General features: G+C 44.2%; 1 protein-coding gene across 1 annotated transcript in view; it reads right to left on the reverse strand.

The window, feature by feature from the left end:
* The window catches only part of LOC107187334 (acetylcholinesterase), an 83979-nt gene continuing 66161 nt past the window's right edge, over positions 1-17818 (reverse strand). The window contains exons 3-6 of the mRNA XM_015575406.1: positions 17308-17460; positions 6409-6572; positions 3761-3918; positions 1-122 (exon numbers count right to left, since the gene is read on the reverse strand). Coding sequence (XP_015430892.1) covers positions 1-122; positions 3761-3918; positions 6409-6572; positions 17308-17460 — 597 coding nt within the window. The remainder of the gene's footprint in view (positions 123-3760; positions 3919-6408; positions 6573-17307; positions 17461-17818) is intronic.

The following is a 17818-nucleotide window of genomic DNA, read 5'->3' on the forward strand; positions in this document are numbered from 1 at the left end:
TTAAATGACCCTGGATAACACCAGGATCGACGAGAGGACCGTGATCGTCAGCGTGTTCCCGTGATCGGACGTCGCCCCGGACACTATCGCCACTGCGCTGTTGCACGCTTCTGGAGCTGGGTCTGGAACAGACAATTGGTCGAGATTCATAACGTAATGTTCAGAATTACTTTTGGCACAGAAAATGTCTTAAGTTAAGAAAAAGGAGCTTGGGTAACAGTTCGACTGCCAGTGTTGGATTAGATCTTTTTTTGGATTACTTCTGCTACCTGGATTATATTTGGATTGTGTTTGGATTGTGTTTGAATTCTGTTTGGATTCTGTTTGGATTCCGTTTGGATTCCGTTTGGATTCCGTTTGGATTCTGTTTGGATTCTGTTTGGATTCTGTTTGGATTCCGTTTGGATTCCGTTTGGATTCTGTTTGGATTCTGTTTGGATTCTGTTTGGATTCCGTTTGGATTCTGTTTGGATTCCGTTTGGATTCTGTTTGGATTCTGTTTGGATTCTGGTTGGATTCTGTTTGGATTCTGTTTGGATTGTGTTTGGATTATGATTGTATTACCTACTATTTGTGTGTTATTACTAGTGGTGTAAAACCTCTAGTACAAAATTCTACTATCTTCTCAATGGTAGTAAAACCTCTACCACAAAATTCAAAATTCCGTAAAATTTTAATTTTTAAATATTCGTGTCCGAAATTATGAATTTTCATTAGTAATAACTCAACAACTTCGAACAAATTGCATGCAACTGCACTCTGACAGGTCGAAGGGATCATTAAAAATCAAAAGGAAACATAGTGCCGTCCCTGGTCTTCGACTTGATTACAATTAATTGATGCCGAATTCCCTCTAATTGTCTCGCTCGAGGCAGCCAAGGCAGCCTGTTATATAATTGGATTCACCAGGCCCGAGGGAATTCGTTTCCACCCCTATAAATATTCGAACGCCTTAAATCATCAGACCCGTCTGATTTCGTATTCTCTTTGTCGTGATTTCGACCGCTGATGAGCTCCGAAAAGAAGAAGCAGTGGGCAACGGAGGAACGCAGAAAGCTTTTTCCCCCGAGTTCTTTTGTAATTCCCCGAGCTAGACGCGAGGCGAATCCAGCGCGAGATTGCGTCGCGTCGGTCGACGAACGGGGGTGAAAAAAATCGCCGGAAGGATAATGAGCAACCGGTTCTTTCGAGATCCCGAAAGGAGTTCCCCAGAGATCCGATTGCTTTAGTCGAACCGACTGAACAAATATTTGCAAGCGTGACAAGCAACAAGATCTTATTAAAAATCAGAGCCTCGATCGTTTCCGCGAGATTAACAGGTTGTCTGGAGGGAGTCCATATCTTATGAAGAATCGCGTTAATCTATGGATCCTAGTTCGCGAAAGACTGTTATTAGCTAGAAATGATTGATGATGGCCCCGAGTCACGCGATCCAGATTCAACACTGGCGTCCAAAAGTGTGGAACCACTTTATTTATATTTCTTTCTTTTTTCTTGGGCGGAATTTTACGAGCTTGTTTTATCATTGGAATTGCAATCATTCGAGTGCTAATTATTGTATTCACAAGCCTGTAAATGGTATCTACTGTTTCGAAATTGAAGGTTTTTCGTCGTGTAATTTAATGGAGATTGCTGGGGTTAATGAACGCGTGTTTATCATGGGAACAGTGTACTGTAATTTTGTGTGTCATATTATTATTCAACTGTGTAGCTGTGAATGTGTCATAATTATTGAGGTTGGAGTAGGATTGAACGTCGTTTTGTACTTCTCTCGTGGGTTGCGAGCCATATTATCGCGCAGAATCAATATGGCGCTTGTCACCGGTGACCATTGCGGCAGTAAACGTGTTAATTGATGCTTTTATAAGAATTATGTATCGTCATGTTAAGTGCAATGTTCGTATTTAACTCTGCAATCACGAATGTATCGTAATTAATAGGTCGTTGCATAAAAAAACTCGCATAAAGATTGTCGCATGGGTTCAATATGGCGGCGATCAGTCGATAAACGGATCGAAGAGACAGGCCACACGGTCGGTAATGTGGCGACCTACCATAACTACAATTCAGTTATTTCTTGAGAAAAAAAAACACGTTTTATAAATTGCATACATTGTAAGAAGTCTAAATAATTATTTGCAATTAAATAAATTTACAATATGTCACAATATTACCGATAACGTGTAATCTGCCTTATCGATCCGTTCACCAACTGATCGCCGCCATATTGGTTTCGTGCGTTGAAATCACTCGAGTGAAATGAATTCATAAATAATTATGAATCGAACAATCAATTCATGAATATTATGAATCAATCGATTCACAAGTAACGATCGAACAATATCAAATTAAATGAAAGTCAATAAAGTGAATTACGGTTGCGACTGTGTTCCCCAGTTCTCCGTGTAAACTGCACCCTCGTTTCCCTCAGTCTCCTCACGAACCACCAGGATTGTTATTAAAAGAAACCGTGAACCGGTCGTTCCGATCCGATTATAGGGGAATTAAGTGTCCCGTTAATTAAAAGCCGAGGAGGAAATTGTCGGTTTGTGAACACTCTAATGGCTGTCCGCTGTTCTTCCTCTCCACGAAAGATTAAAGCCGTGAATTAAATGGCCCTTAAGAATTTTCATTAACAACCCTTACTGGATCGTTCCCCACTACAATAACAATCTCAAAAAAAAACCACCGATCAATATCAACTGGTAGTAAATTCTATTGTGCACTGGTCAAACAATTCCTAAAAGCCCCCCCCCCCCCAAAAATGGAACAGACCACCGTATTCAGATTCACTGATATTTAATCCTCGATCCGCGGAGTCTCCTGCGGTCAAGCAATCTTCCACGGATTAATCAGCCTCCCAAGAGGATCGACCATCCGCGGAAAATTGCATTCCAAGATGTCCTATCCATCCTGGTCCGATTTCTATTCCGACTCTCTGACCCTGACCCGAATTCTGATTTCCACGATGGAATATGTATTCGAACAGAGAGAGAGAGAGAGCTTTGGGGACACAGATTGGATCGGAAACGATTTTTCCGTAGAACAGGAGAGGGTCAGAGGGATGGATAGTGGAACGGTCGAGCGTTCGATACGACCAAACAATAGGTTTAATCCGGAACGATCTCGAATAAACAGAAGCAGGGAATTATGTGCACGGGGAAACAACCGCGTACCGGAACGCAACGTCACGCAACACAGGGGGGATAATGAAACACTGCGAGGGCCCCCTGGAATGGGAAAATCTGGTCGATATAGGATTTGAATTATTTATCGGGGGAGGGTCGACCACAGTCGGGGGGTGAAACGAGGGAAAAATGGGGATTCCAAGCTGTCGTAGGGAAGAAAACGTCGGGTGATATTAAATCGACGGCAAGGAACAGGTGCCAGGTTTAATCCTTGACTAAAGACCACTCATCTCTGAGACGAATTTAACCCTTTTACTACCATAAAGTCGATATATCGGCTTTCTGGGGTTACTGAAAAATACCTTGAGCTTTCCATTTCTAATATAATTTTTTGTGAAATTATCAAAAACAATTAAATCGTTTTACTGTAAGGAAAACATTTTTTTTCCCACTTATTTTTAATTTTTTTTCAATTTTAGTTTAAAATATTAATCATTCTAATTAAATTGGTAAAATTGATAAAAAGTATAAAGGGTCATATGGAGCCTCAGCTAGATAAGTGGGATTTGTGCTAACAAGGGAACAGGGGGGAGAGTTTTTTAGACGAATCAGTGATGTTGATATTTATGTACCTGGTATGCCCTTCAGCCTGGGCAGAAACTCGTTCCAGAAGGCGCAGGACGTGGTCCGGGGCCCTTTGCCAAGCGAGGTCCCCGCCGCGTCGAAAATAAAATACTGTGGCTTGTCCCTCGAATATGGCGGCCACTCAGACTCCTCACGCGTTGGTTTTCTAGAAAATAATTTCAAACGATTCGTTCACGTTTAAATATCATATAGATAGGTACTTACAGAAGGTATAATAAATGGTATAGTCAAGCACAAATAATCTGGTAACGTCGTAAAAAATTCTTCTAATCGTAATGAACGTACATACACCTACTTATAAAATTATTAATAATTGTGTGAAAGAATCGGTACAATTTGATAATCTGTTTTCGACAATCTCTGATCAGGGGGATGATTTTAAACGATCCAGACGCGAGGTGACAACGTGTCGGAGGCGTTGTCCGTCGATAATTAATCCGAGTTATACACACCGCGACGTAAGCCAGTTAACTAGGCTCGTTTAAAATTATTAACAACGCACTAACAAACTAAGCACACGCCGTACTCCCAGATGGAGTTTATTAATTATTATCGGCGTGGCTGGTTGTCTCCCCCGTGAATTATATGAATATTTCAGTGGCGATTTTCCGTTTCCTCGATTAATCACGAGACGGATCAGCAGTTTCTTCGGACCGTAGACAATTATAGGATTATTTTGATCCCACTTTAAAGACGTATACACTCTCGTCCACAAGTCGACACGGACAAAGAAATATCTCGACTATTTTACTAAAACTACTTCAAGATCACTATGTTATCTAAGAACACAATGAATTAGTGAAACTGATGCTTCAGAAAATTCCATTTCCGTTTCGAACCTCATTTTTTTGCGACTTATGGCTGGGAGTGTACTTCACGCGAGATCGAAAACAGGTGATTTTTTTTCTGACTAAAAGAGCTAGAGAAACCTTTTGACCTTGTTTTAAACGGCACCTAGCTGGTCGGGAGAAGGTCAAAGGTCACGATAATTAATGCTGAATGCCCGTTGAAATGAAGGAAAAAGAGAAGAGATCGATGCCTGGAGGGGACACGCTCTCAGTCCATAAAACCGTCGATAGAAAAGTGGATTGATAGACTGTGATGTCCAGGCGACGTATCACGGGCACTTTGTATCCGATCGATTAAATAATTCTGAATGCTGCCCGTTAACCCAGATCGAAAATCCACGGGGAACATGTCGTTAATATTTAATCGTTGCCGCGAAACACAACGAACACGTCACGAATTTATTCGACTTCTCGACCGACTCGCGAATTTGGAACGCGATTGCGCGGTAAATTATTAATCAATCTCCAACATAAGAACTTCCCTATCATTTCTAGGTTGGAATCATTCCATCTTCAATCATTTTTAAACAAACTGGAGCATTTAACAATTCCCAAATCGAGAGAAATTCTTGCGATTCGCTTCGAAATCAAATATGGCGGACGTTCAGGTTGACCAATACGGCGGACGTTCAGATTGATCAATATGGCGGACCTTCAAATTAATCAAAATGGCGGCTCAGCGACTAAATTGTCCAGATGCTTGAATAAAGGAAAAATTCGTCCTAATCAGCGCTCAAAAAGTTCAGAGAAAACGTTATATGACCTGTGTCTTGTAAATGGGTGCGAAAGATCGGTCGTTAATTCGCAATCAAATAATCGGTCGCTTCGTATGCGGACGGGCCCAGAGGAGGGAATGCTTTCAACGGGCGTTTCCTCCATGCAAGTCAAATTTGTTGCTACGACTATCTTCCTCCGTGGAAGGAATTCTCGAGGAGCTACCTTCTCGTTCAACCAAGCTATATATCAAACTGGTAAAGGGGGGGGGGATGGGGGCTGGACGGTGAATACGAAATGCAATTTTAAACGACCACGACTTAAAATAACCGACGGAGAATCGACGGGTGCCAGACAATCGAGCTTTCAGGTTAACCGTCTCCCGTCGAATGAATATCCGTCGACTCTCTGTCGTAACGTCGAGCGTTGTGAAGTTTATCGGTTGGATCGTGCGGGATCCGGGGTTGCTCAGGCCATTCTCGATCCCGTCGTGGCCTGCCCGAATAAATCACCGAGAAAAATCGCACTTTTCGATCTTACACGACACTTCTCACTGTTATCGTCATTTTTTATTTTTATATATTAAATATTAAAACGTAATTGTAAGGCAACCACAGGAGATTAAATCTGCCTAAAAATCGAGGTCGCGATCGGTAAACCGAGGGGGATGTTCGTGTAGATACAGAATTTTATGGGGTAATTTACAGAAAAGTCTCGTTATACTCTATTAAACGCTCGATTGCAACTGAATTTTAAATAATCGTGCGAAATCCACGGTCAACTGATCGGGTCAGGAGCGCCGCAATCTTGGATCACGTGACACTAATCGTACAGACGAATTGAGGTGCTTGAAATTACTATTTCGATCCAAATTAACATTATTCACCGCAATTAGTAACGATTAAACAATTTTGTATGCCGTGTACGTATAAAATTCGTGGTCTACTAATCAGGTAATGAACGCCGCCATCTTGGATCGTATGACACTATTCGTACGAACGAACTGATGTGGTCGAAATGACTATTTCGATCCGTATCGATGTTACATCATGTAATTAGAGTATGTAACTCACCCGAAGTAGGCGAAATTCGAGAAGTGGAGGATCATCCTGAGGGACAGGTCCCGTTCGTTGTTGCTGTAGGTCAGCGAGGTGTTCAAAGGATGCCCGAACACGTATTCCACCTCGTCCCCGTGCATCACGCCCATCCACTCGCCCCACAGACTCGTGCTGGTCCTCTGAAACAAGTACACGCGATGCCCCGGTTCCCGTTAAAATATCGTTTCGAAATACACACACTTTTCCGTAGCGGAGCTTCAGTCAGATCCACTCCGACCACGGTAGATCAACTGTGATCCGTTCTGACGGGGGATCAAGGTGATACTAACCACGATCTCCCCCTACGCCCGACAGTTTGTCAATATTCATACGGACGTGGCATGGCGTTTCGGTGGAATTTTTCGGAAACAAACAACCTTTCGGTCCGTAAGAGGTATACGTACCTATATCGGTTCTGGGCAGGTAAAAATGTATACCTGGTATAGGGTGAAGGTACCGATCACTGCCAGCGTCCATAATACTGCCAGTTTGTTTATTTTACTTACATAAAGAAATATGTAGAAAGAATTGTGCACGAGCAATTTTATTATTAAATTGGAACTGTATATAAAGATAAAGAAATACATGTTTGTATTATAGAAATTAATGTTGAAAAATTAAATTGCAATTCGAGCACCAAAAACGCACTACGCAAGTAGGATGTGGTATTTTGTTGTACAAAATGAATTGTCGAAGTGTATAAAAATTACTTTCATTTTTGAGGTGACAATTATAGGGCCACTGGGGTTGCTTACACGTTTTAATTAATTAATAATTCTTCATATTTAATGTATGTTCTATATATTATTATGTTAATCTAACCTGAACCTATCCCCGAAACTCATCTAAATCAACCCTGGCCATCACTTGACTCTTCCTTCGACCCACCTATATCCGAACACCACCATATAATCTAAATGACCGATAAAATAAGTCTTGGAAAAAAAGAAGAATGAAATCCCATATACGGTGTCAGTGTCTCCTATAGTGGCTATCAGGCCCCACAGCCTCTAAACTTTCGATAGTGTCAGGGTATACGGGGCCACAGCGCGTATTATGAGACGAAGGAAGGGTGAACGTGGCCAGGCGTCTCCTAAAGTCTGAAATTATTGTAATATAGTAGCCGTGGCGAAGTACGGTGGAGTCTTTAGAGGATCAACGGAGCGTCAGCGCGCCATAGAACCCTTCTGTCTCTCTCTGTAGCCCCCCAGGGGACACTCGTCTCCAGTTATGGTTATCGTCGCGAACGCTGTATCTGCCCTGGGGCCAGGAAAATTGCGAGTCGCCTCGAAACGGTCGGAAATTGAACGTTCGTACCCCGTCGAATGCGGTCGACGCGGAAGCCAACGGCTTCAACCGACTTCCCCTTTTGTTGTGGAATTCCGAAATGGGTTGCTCGTGTACAACACACGTCGACCAGGGTTAACGTTTTTATAATTCATGAGAAAAGAACACCGCGGCCATCGGGAGGACCTCCCGCGGGGGAAATTCAATCTCTGTAATCACGATTTTCCATCGAGTCGAGTAATAGACACGCGCCGATGACTCGCGTCCTCTTCCAATTAATTTCCAATCTGGCGCCACGGAACACCTGCGTGGAGCGTCGACCCTCGAAGAGTGGCGTTCGAATATCTGGAGTCAAAGGAGGTCGCGATCCATCGATCATTTATCGCGATAACGCTCAGTGAGATGATATTTTTAGGATGATTCCGTAGATGCATGCTTGGATCAATTGATTCCGGACAGTTTTATGCGTGGAAACAAAATGGCGGCGATCGGTCGATAAGTAGGTCGATGAGGCAGGCTACTCTGTCGGTAATGTCGCGACCAATTGTATCGCTCTATTTTATTTTGATCCGTTTCTTTTGTGGAGTACAGACTCCATTCGATTATTGTCCAGAACTCGGGTCAGCGCCGGGACAATAATCTTATAGGGAGAAATGCTTCAGACCAACTTCCAAAAAGTGGGGAGATAAGCCTGGACAATCATCGTGTAGGAATAAGTCAGGCGATAATTGAGAGGAGACTGTAATACTTTTAGAAATTATATTTGTTGTTATATTAACCTTTGTAATATATCGATAATGTCAAGCTTATGATAAATTATTATTTATGGTAGAGTGGACTGTCTCGTCCGCCATCTTGGTTCCTCAAATCTATTTCGGCTTTTGGATCGTCAAAGTCACTCGTTTCAATGATTTTCCGTGTACTTACGTCGCAATATTTGTAATATATTTATGTATCTAACGAAATAATTGTCCCTATTGGATAAATGAGTATTCGAGACTTGAAAATTACCGGTATTTCCTTGGAGAATGACGAGAGACACATCTAATTTTCACAGGAATAACCTCCAATTGAACAAAAAATGGCGAATCACTAATTGGTCCGTTTAATTAAAAGCGAGAGAAGAACCTGCACGTTTTTAGACAAACTCGCAAGCATATTCTCTGTTTGCTGAGTTACCGGGTAAACATCGATGCGCGGATATAATGGCGTCATTGAAAATCCCGTTGTTTGCCACGGGAACGGAAACTCCCCCGGTGTTTACGGTGCCACGTTCGAAGAACGAGTGGTGGCCTCGTCGATGTTTTTTCGAGGTGGTACCCCCGTCGAAGTCGAAGGAAATCTCGAATTTTCCGACAATTAGGGATTTAAACCGGCCTTTCATCGACGTAAAACAAATCGACTTGAGAAGAAGGGTCGGTCCAAGTTAGACGGCCGATCGCCAGAGCCATTGTGCTGGAATTCAATTACGATCTATAATAACGCGGGTGGACGGAGCTAATTAAAATTCCTCGAATCGACGCGAATCCGTCGAAATCTTCGTCTTTCGTTTTCAGACAGAGCCGTAAAAACGGGATTCGAGATCACCTCAATAGAAGCTAATTTCTTGAAGGCGAAACCACCCCTTAAACGTTAATATGTCCTTTCAAATTTTCCGCTATATCTCGAAAACTATAATAGATATAAAAAAACTGTTTCAATGAAACATCAATAGCATCTTATGCTTTGTAAAAGTACGTAATAAAATGGTTAAAAATTTGTTTTTTAAATAAATAAATTAATAAACAAATAAATTTTGAACAATTTTATTACATGCTTTTATAAAGCATAAGATGCTACTCAATATTCACTATACCAGTTGTTCTGTATCTCCTATAGTTTCCAAGATATACAGGAAAATAGAGAAAGCCACATTAAAGTTTAAAGAGATGTTTCACCCTGAAGAATCAGATATCGGCAAAACTAAAAATTCGCCCAATGCTTCTATCGAAGTCTTCTTCAACCTTGCAGAGTATTAAGAAAATCACAATTTTTGCGTGGTACCAAACTGCCCCTGTTAGTTCAGCTTCCATTCGCGGGGTCGTAGAAAAAAAGGTCGCGCTCGCAGTGTTCACCACGGAGGTCGTGTTATCATCCGCCGGCATTTATTGATTCAGCCGGGGCCGGCCGGTGTATTCTTAAATCCCGGGCAAATTCGTCGGAAATAGCTGGTAGCACGTGCATAATACGGTCGTCTCGTCGAATTTATAAAAAGGCAGCCGCAATGGTTTCGATTGAATCCGTTCGAATCGAGCCCGAGGTCGGCCGGAATTATCGGGCACCACGTGTAATTGACACGGATTTCAGGTGATTTCGTATAAATATTGCGGCGCCGGACGTAGACGGACGTGACACTCGGAATGCCAAACGGGGACTTGGATCCAAACCCTCCTATATTGTTCCAATTCAGACGTGTTAGTAACCCGAAGAGAATTTACTGAATTTTCCTGCAGATATTGCGGCAACCTAACCGTCCAAACACATATCCTAACACTGCCCAAACACACATATAAAACACCTAACAAAGTCCAAACACATACCTAACACCTAATACTGTCCAAACACAAATCTAACATGATTCAAACCCAGTTCTAAACGCAACATCGACCTATCTGTACTGATCGATGCTCGACGCAATCACTTCGAAAAGATTCCGAATTCATCAGACCTGAAACTATCCCGAATCCTGGAGCGAATCGTACGAGCCCAAGCAGCTCTGAAAATTTCCGAATCTTGCGAAATGTCGTTCTCCCAGGAAGACGAAGAGCGTTCCACGTTAATTGATTCGTGTTCGCAACCGCGAAGTCGCGCAATTTGTCAGCTTGCACAACACGGCACGGAACGTGGTGTACAATAATAATTGCGCAGCATTCACGAGAATCCTCTTTATTCGACCGCAGCAACTTCCTTCTCCATTCCTCTCCTACCGGTTCCCATTGAATCGTTCGCCACGAATTAAGAACGGCCTCAGCGTATCCGATGGGAAATGCGATTTAGTTCGGAACTTTCGAATAAGTTGGTCCCCGCGTTTAATTCGCAGCGGAACGCGAAATGTATTAACGTTACACACAGCGCCGACCGTTGTTTAACTTTCTCCCCTCACCACCACCGTCGCCAACTTGATGATTATGTGTGCGAACGCGTGGATCCTGAGTTACGTTCGCTCGACGAATTAATTTCATTGGATGCTCCCCCTCCGCCCCTTTCCACTTCACGCTGATGGAAAATGGAAATTGATATGGAATTTTTAAACCGTGAATTTTTGGTGGACATTCGAGAAATGGCTCCGCTCGTCCGAGAATTTTCGTGCATTATAAGTGGTAATAGCCAGTAATGGTCAGACATCAGGAGAAACCTAATTGTAATCGAGCCAAATTTGATATGAATTAGAACCCTAGTCGCCTAACTTCAATCCAATCCAGTAATGAAATATGTTAAAACGGATAGAAACAAAGGCCAGGCATAAGTCTGACCCACGTCGCAGCAGTTATGTTAAAAAGATTTTATACTAGGGAAGAACTGCGCTCGAATAAAGCGTCCAAGGGAAAAGTGAATCACGTAGAATGAGGAAAGTTCGTAAAAGGTTCGATCGTATTAAATTTTGAGCATCGTTCGAACGGTTCGAAACCCGTCGGATAGTTGAAATCAACGGATTTAGTGATCCCCTATCTCATTCGACCGATGGCATTCCGGTACGTTAAAGAAATGCCAGCCCGATGTCTCGGAAATGATTGTGCCGCGGAGTTCGAAGCTACGTCCGAAAAAATTGGATTACCACCCCCACCTACAGAAGAGGAACAAGTTCGTGAACATCCTTTCCGTGGAAGTTCATGCGGCAGACTGTTAAACTTCGAAGTGTGATTTTTCGCGAGGATCGTAAACGTTGGAGGAACGTCGTTATTTACCGCACACCGGTTCTGCTTTCCTTCCGGTTCTTATATGAGTTAAATCTCGATAACGCTCAGAAATATGATTAAACTGGGATAACAATAATGTCCTGGTTATGTCACAACCAAAACATGAGTCAAGTATAGGTTAGACCGGATTCAAACCGGAGCTGGACCAATATTAGAACTTATGAGAATGTAATCTAGGCATAGATTAGGTCTAGATGAAGCTCAAATTAAGTTTTCTGTAGCTCAGGTCAATCCCGAAATAGACATAGGCCGAGCCTGGTCCTAAAATATAGTTCACGTCTTGCCTAAATTCAGGTCAGGCATGTATTAGGTCTGGGGTCAGACATGGGTTAGGTCTGATGGTCAAGCACTGGGACAAATCTGGTCAAGCATGGCTAGGTCTGCGGGTCAGGCATGCCTTGGTCTGAAGGTCAGGTATGGCTGGGTCTGAAGGTGAGGAATGGGCTAGGTCTGCACAAAGCTTCAATCGACGAGTAGAAGCATTACAGCGGATAGCATTCGTGCAACGACACAGGGAACCGACAGAAATGCGTGGTTCAGTGCAATCCTGGAGGTTGTTTCATTGAAACCTCTGGATCGCGAGAAAAGAAGAAGCGTTTCTCGCGAAAGCGGTGGAAACGGTGAACGCTCCGCTGCCGTTATGACAGGCTTCCGTGTTCACAAAACGTCGTTAATTTTAACGATCCTTAAAATTACAAAGGCAACGCCATGACGGCCGAGTGATGCTCGAGGATCGTCCAGAGGGAAGCCCAGGGGCGTGCATAATGATACGACGATCGATAATGCCCAACGAAACTCGATAGACTGCACTAGAATTTCATTACCTATGGCGTAATAAGCGTGTATCGAGCGGTATCTCTTAATTAACCTGGCGAATTTTACACGGTACATCGTATTAACATCGAAGCGCAGGCCATTTACCGATCGTAGAGGGGGAAAAATGACGCATGAAAATTTTCTCTGTACCATCCACGAGCTTAAAGCATCGTTATTGCTCGAATAATAGTGGCTGGGACAAAGTAACTCGTAAATCCTCTAGATGTCTCATTCATCGTTAACCTGCACTACTTACTCGATGGGTCTGACACAGGGTTGACCAATACCACTTGCGTCAATACACGACAAACGCGAAGTAATACGTTCCAGATGAGTAAAAGCGCACAGGATCTCCACTAATTAATCCCATTCCCATTTTCTCGTCGACGATGATACACAGGAAGCCACATTTAATCTCTTCTTTCACGAACCATGGTCCAAGTTAAATAACATCCGCTCCCCCCCTCCACCCCCCAACCAGAATCTTTTTGTTCGCTCGGGGATTCTCGTCGTTCTCGGTTCATCCCTCTATCCCGTGGCCCCCGTGTTGACGCGAAATGAATGAGCCTGTCGCCGGGGCGATCGTAAAGCGCGATCCACCGATAATGAATCTGGCGCGGAAGACACGCGAGCCGAGCGGCGCAATGAAAGGATTCGCCCGGGGGCGCGAGAAAGTAGAGCTTTTTGAGGGTGGGCAGGCCGCAAGGATCTCCGCTGCCATTAATTCCATTGGTCAATAGCCGCGATTCAGCCGTTAATGAATCGGCAGAGGTGGCCGGGCTGAGTTTCTATCCGGGCGTGCAATTATTTTTTAACGGGACCGGGAAGCGGATTTCGAGAATCGACGATTAGATTAATTGGAACGTTTCGCTCGAGGCGTGGTCGTGTCCAGCGGACTCAATTAAAAGTCAAGATGAGGTCCCTGACGCTCATTATTCTCGCTTGACCAAAGTCGAGTAATGTGCTTGTTGAGCTCGACGACCAGCTCAGGTTAGGTCTCGGTTAGGTATGCACAATAGGAACTATGCTGGCCCAAGACCAGGTTAGGTAAGATCCAAGGTCAAGTTAAGTAAAGATGAAGGTCAAGTTAGGTCAGATCACGATCAAGTTGGGTCAGGTCAGGATCAAGTTAGGTCAAGAAAATGCCTGATACTTCGGACATCAACTTGTGGAGCATAGCACCCCTCATGAGCTCCGTAGTTCACTCGACACCCTGTGTGTCCAGATCACCGTGCGCTGATGGAGGAAATGTGTTCGCAGTCCGGCGGAGGCTCCGTCGAGTCTGTAACGTACACGTGTTTCGCCGGGCATCGTTTCAACGTTAACCCGTTTCCGACCCAGTTACCCGCTTTGAACTCGTTTCGCTTCTCCGGTACGGAAGTTTTTCGAGGGATCCAAGTGGTTCGCCCTCTTCCTTCCTAGCCGAAGGCCGAGGGCAGAAATTAACAAGAAACAGCAGTCGTCTTATTTTGGTCTCTATCTCTCTCTCTCTCTCTCTGCCTTCTCTTTTTCTGCAATGGTCGAAACACGTCGCGACGGAAGGTTTAAGTAGCTTGGCCCGAGCAGACAGTGAAAGGACCTAAGTTGATTTTCGTGTTCGTTCCCGGAGGAATTCAAAGTGGAACGATAATTGCCCTGGGTCCCGAAGGAAACCGGGGTGGACAGACGGACCGGTCTTCGTGTTCGTCGAGGGAAAAAAGAACGTATCCAGGGAGCAGACGAGTGGCCGTATCCGACGAGAGAAAGAGAAGAAGACAAACGGGATCAAGGAGACGCGAAAGTGGTGCTAAACCTAAGCCAACCTCGGGGGCCACGAGCTTCTTCTATAGCGGTGACGTAATTGACATTGGCTAACGGCAGCTGGGCCTCGTTTCTTTTAATTAAGAGATCTGCCAGGCAACGGGATCCGGCTTTCCTTTATGAAGATCGACAATCCTCTTCCTTCGCCCCCCATTCGAACTTTAAGGGGATGAAACGTTGGTAGCGGTTCGACACCAGACACAGGTGGCGAACTCACAGTCGATACTGCGCTCTTTCCAAGGAGACTCGAGATTTATACTTTAGAGTCAAGCCAAGAGCTATAAAACTTCCGTGGGTTAGGCGAAAATCTCCTTTGAAAGTCCCTCCAGCTTAGAGGACGAAGAGGTTTCGAGAACTATACGTCGTAGGATAACGTGGACTAAAATCATTTCTGTCCTTTGGGAGTGAGTGAAGTATTGCCTGAGCCAACCAGGCCCAAAGCTAGGCCCCAAAGTTAGGCCAGTGTTTAGACAAACTTATGTCCAGGACCTAACTTTGTACCAACATGAATCTAGGTCCTAACTTTGTACCAACTTGGGTCCAAACGCTAGGTCAGGATCTGAACCAAAATGCGTCTCAGCGTGAGCAATGGACCTGGAAAAGGAATAAGAAAGTAACTAATTCCTACTAACAATCTGAATATCACAATCGGTAAGGACGAAGTAGAACGGTTCTGGTACTTCTCAGAAGGCATGCATTATCCGAGCGTTTGCAGACTGTTTCGTCGATTTAACAGGGGGGTAGGGGGAGTGTTAAAGGGGGAGGAATCCGCGAGAGGCGCGGAGATTAACAGCCCGGAGCGGAAAACGAGTACGCGAATCGTGACGGAAGAAGGAAGGCCCGAAGACACGGTGCTCCAGAGGGGAGTGGGGGATGGTTGAGTCGAGCGTTAAGGGGGTTGCTTTAACTGGCGAGAGAAACCGTTATTAAGATTACGGACGGCGCGCATGAGTAATGACATCCTCCTTTGCTTCCACCACCGCGCTCTGATAAATTATCGAATTGTACCACAAAAGTGAAACACATGGAGAATCCCGGGGACTGTCGATCGCGTGAAACTCTGACCGACTTGATTTTTGGTGGCCAGGAATCGGGATCCGTTCGCTTCCAAATGATATAGTCTGTGTTAGGTTCTATGTTAGGTCTGGATTAGGGTCTGGTGCTAGTTCTACGTTAGGTATTGTGCTAGGTATGGGTTGGTTAGTCATGAATGATTAGGTTATTATGGGATCTGGCTTCTTTAAGTTAAGAGATTCTCTTTCGCACTGAAGATTCTCAATAGTTCCACAGCTGATTTGACACATATATTAAAAGTATACTCTATGGGTAGAAAGACATCTATGATTCTAATGAATGGAATATAATAAAAAGGGCAAAAGATATCGTTTAAAATATATGTCCGAATAATTAACTGTATCATACCAGGTCTTCCAGAACAGGATATCCAGACGAGACAATCATCCCGAGAGCAAAGGCTAACTATGGTGGTTATCGAAAGTGTTTCTGGAAGGAATTCGTGCGTATTTCGGAAATTTTCAGCGATGTCGGTCGTTCCTACTTCACGTTCAATCCTCGTCTCGCGTAGGGTCTGATATTTCCCCGGCGGTCGTCCCTCGTAACGCTCCACTCGTGCGTTACATAAATTGTGGAACTCTAATGTCCTCTCGAGCTAAAGAGGCGATGAAAGTTCAAGAGCCCTCGTGAGCGGAGGCCGCATATACATGTATATATACTCGCTTTTATAACTTCACCGCGGGAATATATATCGAGAAATTTCGTGATAAACTCGAGAGGGATGGTTCGAGATCTGAGAGAGGGCGACGCGAAAGAAAAATGCTTAACCGTGGTGAACAAGAAAATTACGGCGTTGCCTCTCTACGCTTCGAGGACGAATGACAACGAAACACGAACAAGGAAAACTACTCCGACTTCTCAATAACGTTCCCATGTCGTACTTTATCGGCAGAAAATAGACAGAGTATCGTATTCCGTGAAAAATTAAAATTCTACCATCGGCTGACTTATGACCGACCTGTACTACTGTCGCCGCAGCCACGTCCGAGGAATTATTGACTTACTCTACTCGCGAATGCAGTTCTCCAGCGGAAAAAAGATCTTCTCGTCTCTTTCCCCGACAGGCAAGATAGATCGCGAGTGATGAAAATAGGAAAAAAGTCGACCGACAGGGGAAATCTCCGTCATAGCCGGACCCGATCTTTATTCGACTACAAATGGAGCTCTTAAAAGCTCGTATTCGATGCTACCGATTGCTCGCTGGACGGCCGTTTTTCGAGTCCGCCATTAACGGAGCACGGATATTCCAGCCGGGCAAGAAATAAATGACAAAGCTGACAATCGACTGACAGAGACAAAGGGAACGAAGTAATTTTATTCCTCGATCGATTGCCGCCAGGGGAGAAAAGAAACGAAAAGCTTGATGAGGTCATTTATGCCTTCTAATTGTTCATTCACTGAAAATCATTTTGATACGGTCATAGGTTTCGTTAGGTCTCGAGTACGTCTTAATTAGGTCTTGACTATGTCTTCATTTGGTCTTGGTTAGGTATTGGTGGTCTTTGTTAGGTCTGGGTCACGTCTGTGGGGGGCGTATCCCCTCGGGAGTCGAAATCACCGCGGGGCAGGCTTCGTTTAAATAAATCTCCGGGCGAAATCACGCGACCCATTGAACCGTGAGCCGTTCGTGTTTGCCTTTCCAAGGGAAATCGATGATCTTCCTCCACGGTTGAATAATAGATTCGTCTGGAAGTCGATTCCCGGTGGCGGGCGATAAGCAGAGGGTTGGGAAGGGGTGCTTAAATCGAGCGAAAAGAATCACGAGCCGCGTTATCATTCTCGTTTCGCCACGTGACCGTCGTTGTACCCCCGGAAATGTCATGCCGGCTATAACAATAATGGCCGTTTATCGATCGGATGTGTTTCACGTGATTACGAGCCGCCAGTATCCGCGATTCGTGCACGTGACGACGAAACTGAGACAGAAAGAAAGGGGTCTCACCTGGGTGAAGAAATAGTAGTAGACCTTCATCCCCCTGTCCGCGAACAGTTGAGCGAAATGTATCGACGGGCAAATGAAAAAGTAGTCGCCAACCACGTCAGCGATCATCTTCTGGTATACGAAACCGTTGTCCACCTGCTCCCAGTCGGTGTACTGTGAGAAATAGAAACAATGAATATCATTAGTGAAACATAGGGATGAACAAATCGTCTGAGATGTAGAGGGTGGTCATGAAATAGATGGCCACACTTTAGGTGTATGTGTGATGTGAAATATATGATCGATGTTGTTATTAAAATAAAAAGGTACCGTCTCGAATCACGGCATTATAGAATGCTACGGCAAAATGGCCGATACGTTCTACGAGGGAAATCAGATTTCACGGGGGAACGGCTCGAAGGAATTTTTAATAAAAGTAGAATGACGGTTTTTCATCGGTACCGGCTAGGCTTTCCATATTTCACCGGCGCTTAAACAACAAACTACGCTCGGAGTTTAGGGGCCAGTAAAA

The sequence above is a fragment of the Dufourea novaeangliae genome, unplaced genomic scaffold (assembly GCF_001272555.1).
Source record: "Dufourea novaeangliae isolate 0120121106 unplaced genomic scaffold, ASM127255v1 scaffold113, whole genome shotgun sequence".
Classification (NCBI taxonomy): domain Eukaryota; kingdom Metazoa; phylum Arthropoda; class Insecta; order Hymenoptera; family Halictidae; genus Dufourea; species Dufourea novaeangliae.